The sequence below is a fragment of the Hemibagrus wyckioides genome, linkage group LG14 (genome assembly GCF_019097595.1).
Source record: "Hemibagrus wyckioides isolate EC202008001 linkage group LG14, SWU_Hwy_1.0, whole genome shotgun sequence".
NCBI lineage: Eukaryota > Metazoa > Chordata > Actinopteri > Siluriformes > Bagridae > Hemibagrus > Hemibagrus wyckioides.
In genome coordinates, this window is record NC_080723.1 from 21,318,562 (window position 1) to 21,338,951 (window position 20,390).

Here is a 20,390-nt window from a genome sequence, read left to right on the forward strand (position 1 = left end):
AATTAAGCTAACTTCTGAAATCAAGTCTATAAAAATATTGATTAATTGTTCTGGATTTGCACATGTACCTCCCATTGGGTCTCCTCAAGCTGTGGTTGGAGCTCATGGCTACGCCCGGCTCCGCCCTGTTTCTGCAGGCTCTGGTATTTGCGGCGCAGCGTGTTCAGTTCGTCCTGGGCTCGGCTGCGCTCATGCTGCGCCTTGTAGAGCTGCAGCTGCAGGGCACGCTGGGAGCGCTGAGACTGCTGGGATACCTGACGCAGCTTAGTGGTGTAGAGCTGCTTCAGCTCGGATACCTCCTTCTCCCATAGCCGCTGCTTCCCCTCAAACACCTACGTACACAAAGGATGGAAAATTATAGTTCATAAAGTTAAAGTTTCTACCCCATATTACATTTCTATGACATGCAGAAACATTTAAACCCTTGATATTGTATGTTTAACTTGATGAAATTTGCATGAGCTCCTCAACTGAACACCACCACAGTCATTTTCTCTCCAGTAAAACAGGAGATGAGCCAATCGACATATTAAACTGGAATAATCCAGATGTTTGGAGCTCACCAATATTCGCTGACACTGCATAAGAGCCCCGCCCTCTTTTCCTAATTTTGCACTTGGTATTCATAAGGCTCCTTGCTTTGCCACAGGGAATACATACTTTGAGTGCGACATAAAATCTGTTAATGTGCTTGCCTTGGATAATTTAGACAACTTTATATGTAATATTTTGTGCAAATACTGCTAAAACAATACCAATCAGAAAAATGAATAAACAGACCTATAAGAATTGAGCTAAAAAGTTTAAATAGAATAAAAACAATAGTCAAAAATAAAACTCCTTATAAATAACGTTAAGGTTGATTATCAATTAGAATTATATAGATTATATATTCATTTGTCACATATACATTACAGCCCAGTGAAATCTGGGTCAGAGCCCAGGGTCAACCATGATACAGTGCCACTGAAGCAGGGAGGGCTAAGGGCCTTACTCAGGGGCCCAACAGTGGCAGCTTGACAGTGCTGGGGCTTGAACCCTTGTCCTTTATATCAGCGGCCCAGAACCTCAACTGCTTGAGCCACCACTTCCAAATACTGTTATTTTGCTTGTTCTGAAAAGAATCATCGATAAATCCACCATCCAGCTGAATTTTCTCAATTACCACTGCTAGCCAGCAGTTCCTGCCTGCTTCAAAATTATTAAGCTTTTCAAATGACATTCTTTAAACCTGTGAGAAAAGCAAAAAAAAATAAAAAATGCTATCGGATATAGATGATTAAATATGTTAACATTTTCTCTATTTCATGCTTAAAATGTTACAGGCAGATTTTTAAAAGTAATAAATATATATTTTTAATTTATTTATTGTAATTAAATAATTTTCATTTTTGTTTAATGTGCATTTGCTAAAATAATTAATAAATAAATAAATATTAAGTGACGGTAAATTGTTAAAAGTTTAGCTATTTTATCTCATGTCTGCGTAAGTACTCATCAGGTTATAACTGGTTTATTCCCAGCACTGTGCGGATCTAGAATGGTGTAATGTTGGGCAGTACATATGCATTAATGTGTTAATGTGATTGATCAGACACCATTGCACACATAGATACAGCAACTAATCACTAATCTGTGTCTGATAAACAGTAATAGTGCTGTAACTTTATCTGTGTGAGTTTGTAAAACCCTGTTAGAGTTTACTATTAAGCTGTAAGTGATGTTTTGGCTTGGTCTGCAGGTGTAATAATAATAATAATCACCTCCTGTCTGTGAGCGCTAACCTGTGCGATGGCGTCCTCGCTCTCATCCAGGTTCCTCCTCATGTGCCAAAGTTCGTGCTCTTTCTCCTGCAGTCGCTCCTCCAGGTCCTTCACCACATCCTCCAGAGAGTGCGAGAGCTCGTAGGACTCCGGTGCAGTACTCAGAGCACGGACACCCATCATGCCTGCTGTGGTCCGCTCGAGGGAGCCGATATGCTCGATATGACCCATGGAGGCGCTGATCTGCCCCAGGTGTGGGTGAAAAGGAGGGCGGTACGATGGCAGGCTGCTCATCGAGTTATGACCAGAGTCTGAGGCCGTCTCCTCTTCATGGGGCACTGCCAGGACACCCTTATTGGCGCTGGTACCCACTCGTGAAGGAGAAGAGGAAGAGGACGACGTGGATAGAGATTTGGATGTCGTCTTGGAGTAGAACGAGTGCTTGCCGTTCATGAGTTCCTCCGATTTAGACGGGTAAAGGTTCTGCATGGAGCTAAAGCTCTTTGGCGTCACTGGCTTAAAGGCGGACGACCTTAACCGAGGCTTTGGAGACAAAAAAAAAATATATATTGTCTAAGGTATTTGAGAACATTTTATTCTTAGCAGTGATTACATCAAGAGATCGAGTCCTGGAAGTGTGCCAAATGACATGAATAAACTTCCTCTGCTCCTTCATCTATATTTCTTTTTTTTTATTGCGTATTGCACACTCACTAAATCTGCTGCAGTGTTCAATGCCAGGGCTAAATGTATTCAGACCCCTGCCAGACAGGCTGCACAGACCTGGAGAGTTTACATGATTTACTGCAGTTTGATTCAGGATGGTGGAGCTGCTCAGCTATAAATGGGAAGCCCCTTCAGAACCATATCCTTGATTTTATGCAGGCAGATCGGACAATTTTATTTTTTTTTACAACCTCTGAAAACGACTATAGGGAAATTTTCGTCTCCGCCTGCCATTTTGCCATCTCTTCACTTAAAAAAGGGTTCTTTACTGACTGAGCAGGTGGATGAAATTGAGAATGAACGTGACTGGAAAAGCAAGTTTGCCGCATAAGGGTAATGTTGTACGCCTTTATTACATTCTGTTAGTCATAAAGTCATAAAAGCATTGCAGTGCAAACATTATTGTTAAATGTTAGCACTAATAAAGTATGAACAGGCCTCTACCAGTTAAGAAGATAAAAGCAAACAAAAAAATCTATTAATAGACTGTTAGCTTGAGTAGACTAGAAAAGGAATAGACTAACCAGCATCTACAAAAGTATCTAAATAATGTGATACACTATATTGCCAAAAGTTTTGGGACACCCCTCCAAATCATTGCATTCAGCAGTTGGGCTCGGCCCCTTAGTTCCAGTGAAAGGAACTCTTAATGCTTCAGCTTCATACCAAGACATTTTGGACAATTTCATGCTCCCAACTTTGTGGGAACAGTTTGGGGATGACCCCTTCCTGTTCCAACATGACTGCACACCAGTGCACAAATCAAGTGATTTGATTGAATGAGTGAGTTTGGTGTGGAGGAACTTGACTGTCCTGCACGGAGTCCTGACCTCAACCTGACAGAAAACCTTTGGGATGAATTAGAGCGGAGACTGTGAGCCGGACCTTCTCGTCCAACATCAGTGCCTGACCTCACAAAAGCACTTCTAGAGAAACGGTCAAAAATTCCCATTAATACCCCCCCCCCCTAAACCTTGTGGAAAGCCTTCCCAGAAGAGTTGAAGCTGTTATAGCTGCAAAGAGCGGGACAACTCCATATTACATTCATGTGCAGGTAAAGGCAGATGTCCCAAAACTTTTGGCAATATGGAGTATAAGAGTAGCTGTAATTCTAATCATTTTGCTCTAGTCTCTATACAAAAGGTTAAAATTATGGCTTTTAATGACATCAAAGTTCATGTAGGTGCTTTATCATTTTCTGAAAAATTTATACATCCATTCATTCCTTTCATACCTTGTCGAATTTGCCGCCTATTGGGAGAGAGTTCTTCCCCAAGTCAACCTCTTTGCCGTCTTTATGATAAACCTTGGCGTAGAGGTTCTCCTCCTCTCTGGAATGCTCCCTCTTGATGGACGAGTTGCCGAAGACGATGTGTTTGCCTGCTTTTGGCTCCTTCTTGGTGATGTTCAGGTAGTTCAGCAGCTCTCTCTGACTGAAGCCCTTCCTGTTCTGCCCGTTGCTTTGCCGCTGTGGGACCTGAGGAACCGCTTTGTTAACTTTGGTGGGCGCCACGTCGTGTTTCTCGATCAGACTGCCCACGCTACCCATGACGCAGTCAGCAGATGCCAGAGAGGATGATGGGTAAATGGCACTGATGCTCTTGCTGGGATCTTGGGTTAAAGGCAAGGCCTGGACTGTTGCCATTGGTTATAGCATTTGGTGGCTCCAGTGGCAAGTCTGGAATTAAAAGATAAAGGGATGTGAGGAACTGATACTCATTGGGTGTGTGACGGAATGTTTTATATCATATATCCAGCTTTGATTTAGTGCAATTAAAGAAGAATACATTACAAGCTAAACATTACAAGCTCCCTATAATAATCAGTTGGTATGTAGCATGACGACCCAAACCAAGCGCATACCAACACCAAAAATGGAGATCATGCATCTAAAATCAACACTTGGAAGCTTAACGATGTCAATCTTTTGCATGTTGGTGCATGGTGGTGACGTTGAAGTCATGACTGTGTGGTATAGTTCTTTTCTAGCTTTATAAACTTCAGTGTTTTACTTCTGCTGATTGTATTTAGGCTTTAAAATATTATGGTTCATTTGTAAAGATTATCTTAAACAAAATGTGTAAGAATTAAACTTTTGTTGGTCACAGAGCTTATTTTCTGCAATAATCCAAAATCCAGTGATGAGGAAATCACAGCACTGGGATTTACATTTCTGGCATTTGGCAGACCCTTATCCAGAGAGACTTACAATTTCGCATTTTTAGACAACCGAGCAACTGAGGGTTAAGGGCCTTGCTCAGGGGCCCAGCAGTGGCAGCTTGGTGGACCTGGGATTGGAACTAACAACCTTCTGATCATTAATCCAGCACCTTAACCTCTAACCTCTAATCCACTTCAATTTAAACTTTTTAGGATCCAAAGACTGGTTTTCATGTAACAACTGAAGACGATGAATAAAAAAACAAAAAACACCTATAGCACCACATCTTTACAGATCACTTTATCCTATAATTTATCTCCTATGTAAATGCCCGTTTTATTTGGTCCATGGTTGCAAGTAAGGTGCTGCACAAATAAAAGTAATTATTAGGTAATGGAGAACCTGGGCAGCAGCATGTGGGTGGATTTGATCCATCACAGCTGTGTAGGCAGTAAAGACCTCTGAAAAGCTCAAAAGCTGCAATGGCACCCACATAACGAGAAAAACAAAACTGCGAGGCCACGTGTACATGTACATGCTGCTGCTTGCACTCAGAAGGCCTAGATTACTTGCAACTTTACATCAAAAACCCAACCAGAGTGCTTTCCCAGACAGCAGAAATGCCCTCATCGGCACAGCGCTAAAATGTTTGAACTCGAGAGCAAACACGTCTCCCACACATTCACGATGAGAGAGACTTTATAGCTGCGAGCTATCTAAGCCCACCCACTGTCTTACCTCTTGTCCCTTTCAGTTTTTATGCAGTTATTCATTGAAATTCCTGCCATGGAGAAGATGGCATTTTCATCCTATATTTTACTTTCTACTGCTAACTGTATGGATGAATCATCATCATCATCATCCTCCTCCTCCTCATCATCCTCAACATAACAAAAATCTCTTGCGTTCTCAATAAAATACTTCTCAGGTAGTCTCCAACACTGCTAGTGGCCAGAGGTGATTATTTTTAAGAGCTCTTGTGATGCACAGTTACAGAAGCCTGTTGTTGACATACAGTGGGTGGGGCAAGTGATGTGAAAAACGGAGAATAGAAACAAAACACAGTGAAAACAACAAATGATACTTGAAATCTTGTATCTGATTGGTTAAAATTATGTTAATGAAATTGCACGTCTGGAAGTTTAACCTTTCTGTAGTAACTTTCTGAGTTGGATTTGAGGCATTTTTTTTATTTAATGAAAAAATCTAATTGATACGTTGAAGCTATTTGTAAAGAGATGTTTATTCAACATTATGAAACAAGCTTTCCACAACGTGAACTGTGACTATTAATAGATATACACCAGTCAGGCATAACATTATGACCACCTGCACCTGATGTTAGCAACAGATCCTTTAAGTCCTGTAAGTTGCGAGGTGGATCCTCCATGGGACCTAAAGGACCTAAATACTTACAGGACTTAAAGGATACTTTTGATAGATACTGACCACTGCAGACCAGGAACACCCCACAAGAGCTGCAGTTTTGGAGATGCTCTGATCCAGTGGTCTAGCCATCACAATTTGGCCCTTGGTCAAACTCGTTCAAATCCTTACACTTGTCCATTTTTCCTGCTTCTAACACATCAACTTTGAGGACAAAATGTTCACTTGTTGCCTAATATATCCCACCCACTAACAGGTGCCATGATGAGGAGATCATCAGTCTTATTCACTTCACCAGGTCAGTAGTCATAATGTTATGCATGATCAGTGTATATTACATCCTGTAATCTTGGGTAAATTGTTGTGATATAAGAAGAGTTACATCACTTTGGGAAGTAAAATAACCATCGAGGTGGTAACGGTTTCTCGGCTTTCTCTCGGACTACATCACCACCCAGTTGTTGATGATGTTTCTTTAAACAGCAGGAACTTAAGTCTTTTTTCCCCCTCTTACTTATGCAATAATCCAAGCACCCACAACAACAACAACACAAATTCATCAGAGCATGAAGCTGCGCGTGATTCGGGGACAAGTCACGTAGTGGCTTTTGTTTCTCTTTCAGGTACCGCGAGGTGGACGTCCCAGGTATCCCCACAATGCTGCATTTCCCACTGAGTTCGCTCCCTCCACCTCTTTCTACCCCTCTCCCACTCTCTCCCACACCATCTCGTCTTTCCTGAGCACCTCATTAAGGCTGTGTATCGATTTCACTGTGATCCCTCTTCTCTGCTCTATAAATATAGTCTAGTGCTTCTGCAAGGCAAAAATGGCAAAAATACCCATAATGCATGCAAGTGTTTCTCCCTGCGGAAGGAGTACACACACACAAAAAATGTACCCCTTAGACATGGCAGAATCCCTATAAAGTAATTAGTAACTTATTTTTTTCTTCTTCAGAGGAACCAGAGTAGCTGCTTTGAAGATCTTCTTTACACAAGGAATAAAATTAGTTTTAAATAAAATCTGAACCTTCCATTTTTAACTGGGTTTCGACTCATCTCTACTTTCACTGACGTTTAATTCCTCAATCCTTTTTCCCCAACCCTGCAAATGTGCTCATAAATAATACAGTGACCCGGTTTGAGAAATTTCCGGAAACCCTCTGTGAGTCACCGCTGAGCTGATTCTGCAGAACATGACCCGAATCTGCTCTAAAATCCGTTCAGCCCGGTGATCTGCCCTTCGAAGAGCTGGGTGGCATCTTCACTGGCTTCGCTGTAGCGGCTGCTTCCTTACCGCTATTTAAAACAAGCGCTTAGCGTTGGAGATTAATCTTCATGACTCGAGCAGTTAGTAAGCGTAAAGCAGTGAATGCTCTCCATTTGCATGATTAGGATCTTAAAGGAATCACACGTGTGTGAAAGAAAGAGACTCTGATTGAATGTGAATGCGTTCATTCAGGAAAAGCTTCATGTTTATCTTGACGTAATGATGCGAAAGGGTTCGGTTTGTACACAAATGTCTGCCCAAATGCTCTGAAACACCACATGCTCTGTATTTTACTGCATGTGTCACTTTACTGTACACACTGAAGGAATTAAGAGTGCTGGCTGTCCAACAAATAAATCAGTAAATAGCTTGTTTTTACTTATTATTTATTTACTGGCTGAAAATGTATCTTTATATTTGGAAGCCAGAAAACTAATCTGTACCGTTATCTAGCTAATATTTCTCAAATCTAGTTAAACGTCAGCTATGTAATGTGATGTAGCTAGCAGCTAAACGTTTTCTAGCTAATATCAGCTAAGTAACATGCTTTGAGTGTGTATATCTATCTATCTATCTATCTATCTATCTATCTATCTATCTATCTATCTATCTATCTATCTATCTATCTATCTTTAAGCAAGTCAATTATATTTTATTAATATTTTATATCTTGCGGTGTAAATCAGATTTCACTTCAGTTTTCAGGACTTTATATGCTATAAAAAGTCTGAATATATTCAATATAAAGATTTTCCTATTATGGGATTATATTAAATTTCATATTCAAGATTATTCAGGTTATTTTTTGTTTGTTTATTTTTGTATTAAACTTATTTTATTTCATAATTTCATCAGTTTTATTTGATGCTATATTGGCAGAAAATACTATAAAAAATAAGCGTTCAGAATGAAAAATGTGATCAAGCTTGAGATAAGAAAAATGTTTAGGAATAGGTTTAATAATCATTAATGTTTTATTTAATCAATTCAATTTTATTTGTATAGCGAATTCCAAATATAAAAGCTAAAAGTTGAACATTTTCTATTAATCTCTAATGAGCAAGGTGACGATGATGAGACGACCTGAGGAAGAAACCTTGAGAGGAACCAGACATGCTTTTGAGCAGTTTATGAATATCAGCATCAGCATCATTTCTGATTCTAGTTTTAACATGAAATCTTTTCTCTTGAAGTTATCAAGTGTTCAGTGATGGAGCCCAGAATCTAGTGCACTTTTATCAGAGCTTTAGCAAATTAGGACACGAGCGATTTGTCAGCAAACGTAAATATCAAGAGGCGTATTTTTCGTCTCATCGTTAAAGTGGAAAGGAGATGATCCTCGATGTCGTCTTTCATCTCCGTTCTGGGATCAACATAAAACACGTTCCAGGAATGTGGAGGAATCAGGACGGGTCATCTTAAATTCCCATGGACTGAAACTGGCTGGAGAGTGTACGGAATATATCTGAGGTTGAGGCTGATAGCGCAAAGCCTGGAGCGAACAGATCTGAGAGGAAGACGAGAGAGAAGACTTTTAAAGAGCGGCAGCAAATCTGTCACGACTTCAGAAACACTGCATCCAGTCGTAAATGCTGCGTAGTGTAAAGAGCCGACAGTGGCTGTGGTCTGATTTATAACCCAGACAGCCTACTTCCCCACACACACACACAAACACACACACAGTTAAATATCTGCTTTCAGCAAGAGCCTTAAATTAGAGACTGGTCTACTTCCTAGGCAAAGCTGAGCTCAGGGCCTTCAAGAGCATCTGAACAAGTCGATGGTGGACACCAAAGCATCATGATGCCTGACCAAAGATGTTAATAATTACATTTTCATTCACCATGGACTCACAATTAATCTTGTCATTATAGCTTTATATAGCTGAATACTGTTGAGTATTGATTGGTCAGAAGGTTTTGCGTGATATTAAAGGAGTCTCCAGGTCAGAAATCATCTATTTAAAAGTGTTTATCATTTATCAAAATTCTTATTTTAAGCCATCCTACTTCCTGTTTTTTTTTGTGGCTATGGAGATGATCACATATTTAGAAAGAGATTTGATTACAGGTTAACTCAAGTCAAAAATTCTGTGTAAGGTTCTCCAACAGAGGGAAAAACACAAGGCTAAAACACACTGACAGCCAACAGACTCGTTTTAGATCAGACTCGCAGCCTGAACATCATTCAGTTCTTTATACTGATTAAAAATCTTCCATCCATTGTCTATACCCGCTTTGTTCCTAATTAGGGTCACAGGGATCTGCTGGAGCCTATCCCAACACACAATGGGCGAAAGGCAGGGGTACTCCAAGGGGTACTTGGAGAGGTCACCAGTCCATCACAGGGCCACACATATAGACAGACAACCACACACACACACTCACACTCACTCCTATGGGCAATTTAGAATTACCATGTACAATCATCATGTACATGTTTTTGGACTGTGGGAGGAAACTGGAGTAAACATGGAGAGAACGTGCAAACTCCACACAGAAAGGCCCCTGCCTGTTCGAACCCGGGACCTCGAACTCAGGACCTTCTTGCTGTGAGGCAACAGTGCTAACCACTAAGCCACCATGCTGCCCCAAGTCCATTTCCATTCTGATTTGTTTGCAGCAACATGTGAGATTCAAACACCGATGATTTGTCCTGTAAATATTCCCAAAGAAACCTCCTGAGAAGTACTGCATCACAAATCACAAGAAGATGCTTTGTCCAAATGTATGAGAAGCACCTGAAGTTCAGTGGTGCGTTAAGCCAATCGAATTCCATACATGCTTCCAAAAAAAAAAAAAAAAAACAAGTTAAAACCTGCCGCCAGAGCCGCTGTCACATTCTTCTAGACGTATCACCGAGCTCACTTCCTGGTGTGGTTTTTACATGATGATGTTTCCTGACATGACTTCACTGGGAATATGGCCTCAAGACTTGTCAAACTTTCACGTTTGATTAAAACAACTCACGGAAATGACGCACGGCTCGAGAGCTCACAGGTCTTTAGAAAACAAACTCTTGAAGAAACCAACACTTGAATTCCTTGCCTCATTGTTGCAAATGATGCGTTTGTGTGTTTGACGTGTCTGATGATGTGAAGTTGGGAAAGAAAAAGCTTTCTACGGCCAATGAGGCATCAGATGTTTGATTGGTGTCAAGAGTTAACACATGGTGATGATATGAATCCTAGCGTGAATCAATTGTTCAGAACAAACCGAAGTTAATCAGTAAGATCAGGGTGTGCAGGAATCACGTCTCAGTGGTCACGCCTCAGGTCGTTGCTTTTGGCTTGTTATCAGGTTGATGATCACAAAAATGGATATTTAAACTAAAAATATCTGTTTTCCAGTTAGATCTCACTGGTCAAGTCCAGATGAGTCTACCAACCAGTGTCTTCAGGCCAAATGCTAAACTCCAAATTATATTAAAAACAAACAAACAAAACAAAAGGTGTCTCAAGAGATGGGATGATTTAAGATTCTAGCTACTTGAAGCTACTTCTTAAAGATTCTGGATACTTTTTTTTTTCAGGTTGATTCATATTTCTCCAACATTCTACATATAACCTTTAGTTATGTTTTATCATAATGAGGTTTTATTTAAAAAAACAAAACAAAAAAAACTTATTTTATTAAAAAAAAATTTTTTAATTATTTTATTTTAAAAAACTTTTTATTATTATTATAATTTTTAAAAACTTTTTTATTTAACTCTATAGAAAGTTTTGCCGATGGTGGTCAAAATGACAGAAACAAAGCTGCTTCTTCTTCTTCCAAACAAGATGGATCGGCGATTTAGAAATGCTATGAAGATTTGTTACAGTTATCGTTATAGTTATAGAGATATAGTTAGCTGGTAAAAACAGAAAAATGCTCGGTGTGTCATGGAGAGATCATGAGATTGAATCCCGAGTTATGATGCTGCAGATATATAGTGACTGACACGTGATTGGAATAAAATGTGGGTCTAAATGAAGTAGTAACCATTAACTTAAACAAATTAAATGTTATCTTCAAAAAACAATTAAATTAACAGAAAAATGTAAAAATGTTCTCCTTTCAATGCAAAAATGATTTCTAAATAAATATCCAGATTATTCAGAGTATTTTTTTATTACTTAAAATTAACGCCATGTGATTTTCCCCTCTAAATCTACTATATAAATAAAAAAATATATAAATAACCACAGCCGAAATAGCAATAAGCTAAAACAAAAATTTTTGAAAAATATAAAAGCAAAAAAAAAGAAAGAAATTATTTTAAATATTTAAAATTATTAGTTAAAAGAAAGCTAAGGTGTTTATTGCTGTCTGGAATCATTTTTAACATTTATTTATTTTAATTATTTTGTACAGATCTACCAGACGCATGGTGCACAGAGAATCATAAACGATCCACAGAGCGATGGGATTGATGTTAAAGAAATGCTCTTATCTCATTCGAAGACCATCTTAAATTTCCTCGAAACATTCTTAAATTGTCCGTCCAAAAAATGTGAGCACTTCACCTGAAAGGGTTAAACTCTAAGAGCATGTGTTCTACCCTGATACTCTGGCTTTAACGCTGATTACACGCCTGGTCACGTTTCGTCATGTTGCTGGCGACGAGGTCATGACGGCGAGAAGTTTCTCTTCACCTCCGTCTCCATTTGTTTGACAAAACAACCCTATCACAACATCGTCCTGGCGGCCTGAGAGCCGCTTATTCAAACGCCAGGCTGCAATCGGTGTCCTTATCTAAGATGTTATAACATGCAAGTGTATCAGTGTGTCTACTGTGAACCTCAAGTGTCCCGGTTTATCGTCTCTACACATCTGGTGCTTCAAGATCACACAGGACTGATTAGATATGAGCTGATAGGCTGTATAATCTTCACATAACAGTAATGAACTCATATAACCTCATGGATTATGATCTAATCAACAAAACACCCGCCCACACACACACACAACTAAAACTATCCTTCTGAACAACATGCTAGTTCTGTGTTGGTCTTTTTGAAGTGGCCAAGATAACACCAAGTCTGGAGATTATGTAAGAGATTATAACCTCCAAGAAACAGTGTTATTTTCTGATATCGGGACTTCGGTTAACACGAGAAATGCGACAGATTTGCAGCCTTGTTTCTCAGATTTTGCTGGAAAAATGACATTGTTAAAGAACTTGACTGTCAAAACGTCACAGAGCAAAAAAGTAGAGGCTCAAATGGATAAATCTCTGGATTATTGGTCAGAAAAACACAGCTAATCTGCAATTTTTGTGCCCTCCTGTACCATCGCTAACCCTGACCATGATTCTCTGACCATACCTGGGCTATGCGAAGAAAAGTGTTTCACTATGCTATAATGTCTTCTAATGGCTTCTTCTTAAAAGTCTCCATGATGAAATGCGTGTCCACTTTTCTAATGAACGTCCTGCGACATCAGCAGCGTTTCACGTGTTTCATTACTCAAATGCAGCCTAAAGCACGAGAGCACTTATCCCTTTACATCATCTCACACTTTAGCTTAAGTGAAGCTCTGGCAGCTCCACAGCACATCCATCACGGTGCAAACAAAGTCTAATGAAATGGATTGTGTTTTCGAGTAAGTTCTCCAGACCCCCGTGTTTACACTGCATGCCTACTGTATCATAATTAAACAGAAAGCTGATTTAAGGCATATATGTGAAAAGCACACACACAAACACACACACGGCGTCTGTTAATGACTATATGATTGCTGTTTAAATATCTCTGCTGTTAAGATAACCGAAAAGACGATAATTTGTGATAAGTGACCTGCCAGATGTAACAATCACGGCTCTCGGTCGCATAACTCGACTCATTATTCAGATATTCATCATAAGGTGCTGCTGTGAATTATTCAGCTAGACTCAGGAAGTTGGAACGGTGTGTAGTTATGAGAAAGAGAATGTGAGTCTGGAGCTGTGGATGGCTTCTGGCAGTTTAAGTGGTTAAGGCTTTGAAACTTCATCACAGCATCAATCATTCTGGACTTCATCCTGTCAGACTATGATGCATGGTGTTGTTCTGAAAAGAGCCTGCAAACCATGCTTTTGTGCTTCTCAGTAAGTCCTGGATTTTATTTGCTTTGTAGGCCAACTATACGTATGTGTATCTACAGCAGGATGGCTGCCGCATGTGTCTTATATACTGAGGAAAAATTTAACAAGATATGTTGCGCAATACCAATGTAAATAGTGGATAGTAAATCCAAGACTTAGCCAACTTCTGACCAATCAGACTGCTGTATCGTCAGTTAAGCAAACCCTCTGTGATATGTTGATTCAAGCAAACACATCCAATCAGCTCTTGATACATTCAGTTAAGCAAATTACTAACCAATCAAAGTCTCGATATGACTGGGCAAGCAAACTCTCAACCAATTAGCTCACTCGCAATATGTTCCCTCAAGCAAACTCTCAACCAATCAGATCACTTGTGATATGTTTCTTCAATCATCTGACCAATCAGGTGTTTCTTTGTTTGGTCAAGCAAACTCCTGTCCAATCACAACTCACAACCAATCAGATGCCTCTATGTTCATTCAAGCAAATTACCAACCCATCAAAGTCTTAATTTGATTGGTCAAGCAAACTCTCATCCAATCATCTCACTCACGATTTGCTCCCTCAAGCAAACTCCTGTCCAATCAGGGGTCCTGTGTTCGGTCAAGCAAACTCCTGTCCAGTCAGCTTGCAGTATGCTCAGTCAAGTGAACTCACAACCAATCAGGTGCCTCTATGTTCAAAAAATATTATTTAAATATTACAGAGAAATATTAAAGTATCAAAAGTAAACTCACTATTTATCTCCGAAACGTGCAAACTTTTATCCAAATATACTGAAAAGATGAACAAGATATGTGTATGTTGCTACCAAACCAATATAAATAGTGGATAGTAAGGTCAGCGTCAGATATAACACACCATTCTTGATTTGATTAGTTAAGTAAACTCCCGACCAATCAGATTGCTGTATCGTCAGTCAAGCAAACCACCTATGATATGTTCAGTCAAGCAAACTCACATCCAATCAGCTCTCGATATGATCAGTCAATCAAACTCTCAACCAATCAGCTCACTCGCAATATGTTCCCTCAAGCAAACTCCCAACCAATCAGGTGTGTCTATGTTCGGTCAAGCAAACTCCTGTCCAATCAGCTTGCAATATGCTCAATCAAGTGAATTCACAATCAATCAGGTCTCAATATGTTCAGTCAAAAAAAACTCCCGATCAGTCAGTTCTCGATATGTTCAGTCAAAGCTGTTTGTCAGTATTTTAACATTACAATATAACTAGTGATATCAAATCTCTCATTTTTAATTTTGGAACCTTTCTACCTATTGGTAGATGGGGTCATGGCCTGAACCACACCCAGTTTACTGATGGCTGCATACAGTGGTCTAAATGTATTTCTAGAGCTAGCTGCTGGGTGGGAAACTGGCAGGGGAAGAAAAATAAATAAAAGAATAAAGAAAGACAGAAACCATAGACAGAAATCCAAGCAAGAATGAAGGGTTAGGCTATGCTTCAACAGTTTTTTCAGAAAAGCACAATCTTCCGTGCAGAGTGAAACAGCATGGTCTCGCAAACTCGTCTAAACATACGATCACGATCAAGTCCTATATAAAGTGTTAGAGTTAAAGTCAGGAGTTCTGATTTCTAGCATAAATTCATGTTTATTAACAAATTATCAAATTCATGAAAATTTCTCATAATAATATTAAAAAAATCTGAAACTTTACATATTTTAAAACTTTATCCCAGAGTTTCTGGTTTCTGTACCAAAAAGCAGGGCTGATTTTACAGAGTTTCACTGAAATAAGTAAACGTCTGTCTCTTTTCCTGCTGGTTCTGGAAAGCCTGGAGTGGAGAGGTGCATTCTTTATGAGCAGAGAGTGAGATAAGTGAGGGGAAAAATGGCATTCCTCACATTACAGCAGGGTTAATCATTAATACGAGCAGTACAGCTGAGATAAGCGGAGCAGAGAGGAACGAAAGCAGACGGATTGCCTCGAACACGCGCATATAAACGACCTGCTCTACTGATGCTAACGCTAATCATTGATACGACGCTATCATTTCCTGTTAGAGACATTTTCAGTAACAGCAGCAGTAATCTTAACGTATTACAAGTTAACAAAGTTAGTGAGTATGATCAATCAATATGTGCATATATATATCGAATTCATATTCACACACATGAAAAACTAATCACGTCTGTAAAACCACAACACAACTTGACTGATTTTCTTTCAGTCACTAACGTTCATTACATATAGCTATATAGAGTTATAGCTTCCAGCACTTATATAGCGTTTAACATTAGCAATCGAATAGATTTTACAGCATTTTACGCTGGTAATTATTTGATTAATTCATTTTCTGCTTACTTCATTTTTTAAAAGATGATTCTATTTATTTCTTCAGCATTTACTGATTTGGTTTGTCAGTAATAATTAAAAATAAAAATATTATAAAATATAAAAGTAAAAATATAAATAATAATAATAATAATGTGTATAAAAACTGTATGCACTGAGGAAATATATCACTTTTAAATCTTATTTATATATTTAAAACATTTTTTTATTTTTACTTTTCATCATAGCACTAAAATTACACTTACTGCGATCTTGTATATATTTCCCAGTGTAAGCTGTTTATTTATTCCTAATTCTTTCTTTTTTTTTAACTTCTTATTTTAGTTACTTTTAAATTTCATTGTATTGTTTATAATTCCAGTAAACTTCTTACCCATTTCCTTAACTTGACAATTTACAGCTTTTGTTCCACACATTTTTTTTCTAACACCAATAAACCTTTCTACCACAATGCTGCTCAATTTTCGATTCTGATTAGTCTGAATAAGGGGTTAATTAATTGACCGATAGACAGAAGCCCTGACAGGAAAATCATTGTGGTGTTCTGTTACTGGAAAATAATCAACTTCAGGATGGAAACAGGATGATTTATTAAACACTGACTGTTATGCACTATGTACCGTACATGCATGTATTTGTTTTGAATATCAGCCTGGATTTTCCCAGAAAGATCACATGACCACCCCCCAACACACACACACACACACATACACTGTCACACTTGAATTTAAGGGGATTCCTTACAGTGTGTTTTTACACTCTGTTTATGACCCCTTATGTCACTTATGGGTTTAGATCACAGGATTTTTAAGCAAACAAGTCAGCCGGCTGTCGTCACGGCATCGTGTCAGAAACAATGTTCACGAGACTCATTTCAATTGCAAATGAGCTTCCCGAAGGCTACAAGAAGTTCATATCCGTTCTCTCGGTTTGGAACGTGAACATGAAAGGGGTAAATAAATACGCCTTCAGAAGCTTTCTGATCTCCAGCAAAACATAAACATAAACATGACATATCCATATACTTAACCATGACTTACACATGACTTATCCATATACTTATGCATGACTTATATATGACTTATCCAGGACTTATATATGACGTATCCATGTACTTATCCATGACTTATATATGACTTATTTATGACTTACAAATTACTTATTTTTGACTTATCTATGTACTTATCCATGACATACATATGACTTATATATGACTTATTCATGACATACCTATGACTTATCCATGACTTATCTGTCAGTTATGAAATACTGAATTTTTTTTTTTAATTCACATATACCTACTTACCCTAAAGTAAAAAAAATGAATCAAAACAGCCTTAATAATATACTGGAGCAAAAATATAACATCAATTAATATTATTAATATTATTCATTTATTATAACATTATAATATATTACCATCATATTTTTTTGCTTATGGTTTCGGCTTATTTAATTCAATTATTTTCCCCATTTATTTTTAAATGTAAAATTTAGTGTACCAATGTATAGGTCTCATAAATGTTTTTTTCCCCTCTATCTTTTCATATACAGTACTTTTAAACAGAAGAGACAGTGTATTTACCTGAAGCCGATTGTGTCGTTCATCCAACTCCGACCCCTAATTCTGTTTCTCTCTCTCTCTCTCTCTCTCTGCTGTCTCCTTACACCTGCTCCTGCTTCAGCACTGTATCCGAAACCCCAGCCTCTAAACGTTCTGCTCTCGCGTTAATCTCACAGAGCTACTGTCGCCCTCGGCTTGGAAAAATTCCCTGAGAAACTTCCCTGTTCTGACGGGCGTCTCAGATTACTCTTATCTAACTTTCTCGGCCCCTTTGTTTAGAAAGCGCGCCATTATATATGCCGGTGTTGCAAGACCTGTTCTCCTTGTTTGTGGATGCGGGATTAGCAACAGGAGGCCAATTCAGAATGTATTATATACATGAAGCATGGCTTTTGTTTTGTTTATTCCGGGTTTTTTTAAACGCATTGTAATTCTGCACGTAAAGTGACCGCTAGTCTGAGAAAGGTGCTTTATAAATGTATTGTGTATATTACCGTTAATATAATAAAAAGCTTTATTGTAAAGACAAGGATGTTGGACTGCAGTGCGCGGACAATACGTGATCTTATACCTTTGCATTCAGTCGTGTTTGTTCATCGCAGGACACAATGCTGGTGGAAAATGCTTCATTCGAAACAGCCACCTACAGTAAACAGAAAGGCAGTCCTGTTCTCTCGGGATGTTTTTACACTACACATAGTACTAGAAATTATGCCAGGATCTATCAGGATCCTAAGAGAAGATCCAACACTAGCGCTAGGTCCTGACGTCCTGGTTTCTTGATCGAGCAACAGACAACAAAATGTAGCCTCAAAGGCATGTACAATGTTCTGTTCACCAGCTTTGTAGTCTTCAAGCCTGGAATCTGATTGGCTCCCACACTTCCGAAGATGCACGCTTCTGTAGGCTGACACAAACATTGCAACACAATGAGCTTTTTCACAGCAAGATATAATCACTGGATCTAAACTAGTAGAACTTGATGCCAACAGCGCCGATTGGGATGCATCGGCCACCAACAAGTCTAGCCCCTGTTGTTGATAATTTATGCCTCAACAGAAAGAAAGCTGTCGAAGAAAAACTATTTCAGACATTTGAACTTACTCTGACCCCTGACCATATTTGGATCGATTCAAAATCTAATCAGTTCTTCAGCTACATACAACCCAACTGCAAACCATACCCCAACCACAATCCCATCTCCAATCCCAACCCTAATCCCAACCCCACCCCCAATCTCAGCCCCAACCAAGACCCCAATCACAAACACAATCCCTTCACTAATCCCAACCCTAATCCCAAACCCACCCCCAATCTCATCTCCAATCCCTAACCCCAATCCCAACCCCAATCTCAGCCACAATCCCATCTCCAATACCAACCCCAATCTCAGCCCCAACCCCTATCCCAACCACAAACTCAGCCCCAAACCCAACTCCTAACCTAACTCCAATCCTAACTACCTAGGTCTAATCCCAACTCTAATCCTAAAACCAATCATAACTCCATATCAAAAACTTTCAGTCATTCATACTTTAGAAATTGTAAATGAGAATTTCGGACAGATGAACAAACAACCTTAAAACAGTAAGTCCAGGGCAGTATGACAATATGCTTAACGTTACATAGCAATTTGACACACGATATGAAAAATTTATTTGTTAGAGCAAGGATTGTTTCTCTTATTATTTGAGAGAAAAATCTTTAAGAAGGATGTCAATAATTATGGCCAGCACTGTATACTATCCACTGCTGTGACTCAAATATCATCTACATATCCCATTAGCACCACATGTTAGCCATCTTTGAGAGATCATCACTGCAGGACTAAAAGTCCAGTGGGTGCTGCTGGATCTTTTCCAACTTCTCCTAGGAGCCTAACCCTGATTCCCACAGTGCTGAAACAACATATCAGACACACTTCTCCAGCCTGAATCACACTTCACCTGGACTTCTGGCTCAACTCCAGGTAGGAGGAACTGGATCGGGTTCAACTGCACCCTACTGAGGTGCCATCTTCACTCTTTACCTTGTTGTGCAAGAAGTGGATGGTATTCCAGCACTCGGGAGATTTGGCTCTGGTCTGCCACCAGTGAGCATGTTTATTTCTTTAGGTGTACAAAAAAATACACAGAAGAGTACTTGAACAATGTCGCTTAACTAACGTCTGCATCTGCACACATAAAATACATTTACATTTCTGTCATTTGGCAAACGCCCTTATACATTTTATCTCATTTTTATATTTACATCCGAGCAGCTGAGGGTTAAGGGCCTTGCTCAGGGACCCAGCAGCTTGGTAGACCTGGGATTTGAGCTCACAACCTTCTGCTCAATAGGCCAACACTTTAACCACTAAGCTACCACATACCAAAGAGTCCAAAGAATCACACAGAAAAATACAAAAATATATTTATATGCATTATGTCAGAACATAAGACCTATTAAACGGAAATGTTTTCAATTTTTGTTTTGATGTTCAATTTTGTTTTGTTGCAGATTTATTTACTCAAAATATTACAAACAGTGAAAACTACTTGAACCACTTTAGCTGAATAATCAGAACACGAAAAACCCTGAGGGAGTGGATAGAGAGAAACAATGAAAGAGGGAAATAAGAAAGTAAGAAAGACATGCATGTGTGAGGTGGGCCAGACGAGTCTGAACCTGCCCTATCTTACTGTATGTTCCTGACCAAAGAAAAGATATAACTCCCCAAGCCAGACTCGTGTCTTCAACGAAAGAGCCACACTGACACTTAGAAATGCAATACTCTTGAGGAAAGTTCTGGAAAAACACCAAGAGTTCCTCGGAAATAAGACACAGACCTGGAGGACTGAAATGAAAGAACTCTGCGATAAGAAGTGGCTGGTCCAATCTTGCAGCTGTGACAGTGATTTGTTATACACCATCATGCCAAGTATGAGGAAATGGGAAATAAATTTTATTATTGGCTGCAGGTCAAGTTCAAAAGAAGAACTATACAAATTTGTTTATGTAAAATATATATATTAAAAATATTTCCTGAGCATGTTATATAACCCATGAAACTTTGGTAACCTAGGTCATTTCTTTTCAAGCAAAGTGCTCAGAAACCAGTTTCATAAACCAGTTTCAAATATACACAGAAAA

At 38.9% G+C, this 20,390-nt stretch overlaps 1 protein-coding gene across 3 annotated transcripts in view; it reads right to left on the reverse strand.

Moving 5' to 3' along the window:
* n4bp3 (NEDD4 binding protein 3) overlaps window positions 1-20,390 on the reverse strand; it is a 32,566-nt gene that overhangs the window by 1,337 nt on the left and 10,839 nt on the right. Inside the window, exons 1-4 of one of the 3 annotated variants that reach the window (XM_058408951.1) lie at window positions 17,280-17,470; window positions 3,724-4,167; window positions 1,764-2,306; window positions 69-332 (exon numbers count right to left, since the gene is read on the reverse strand). In XM_058408951.1, the coding sequence (XP_058264934.1) occupies window positions 69-332; window positions 1,764-2,306; window positions 3,724-4,134 (1,218 nt within the window). In that variant the 5' untranslated portion in view covers window positions 4,135-4,167; window positions 17,280-17,470. Of the gene's footprint in view, window positions 1-68; window positions 333-1,763; window positions 2,307-3,723; window positions 4,168-17,279; window positions 17,471-20,390 lie in introns of those variants that run through there. The other 2 variants (XM_058408952.1, XM_058408950.1) reach the window with 2 other exon arrangements.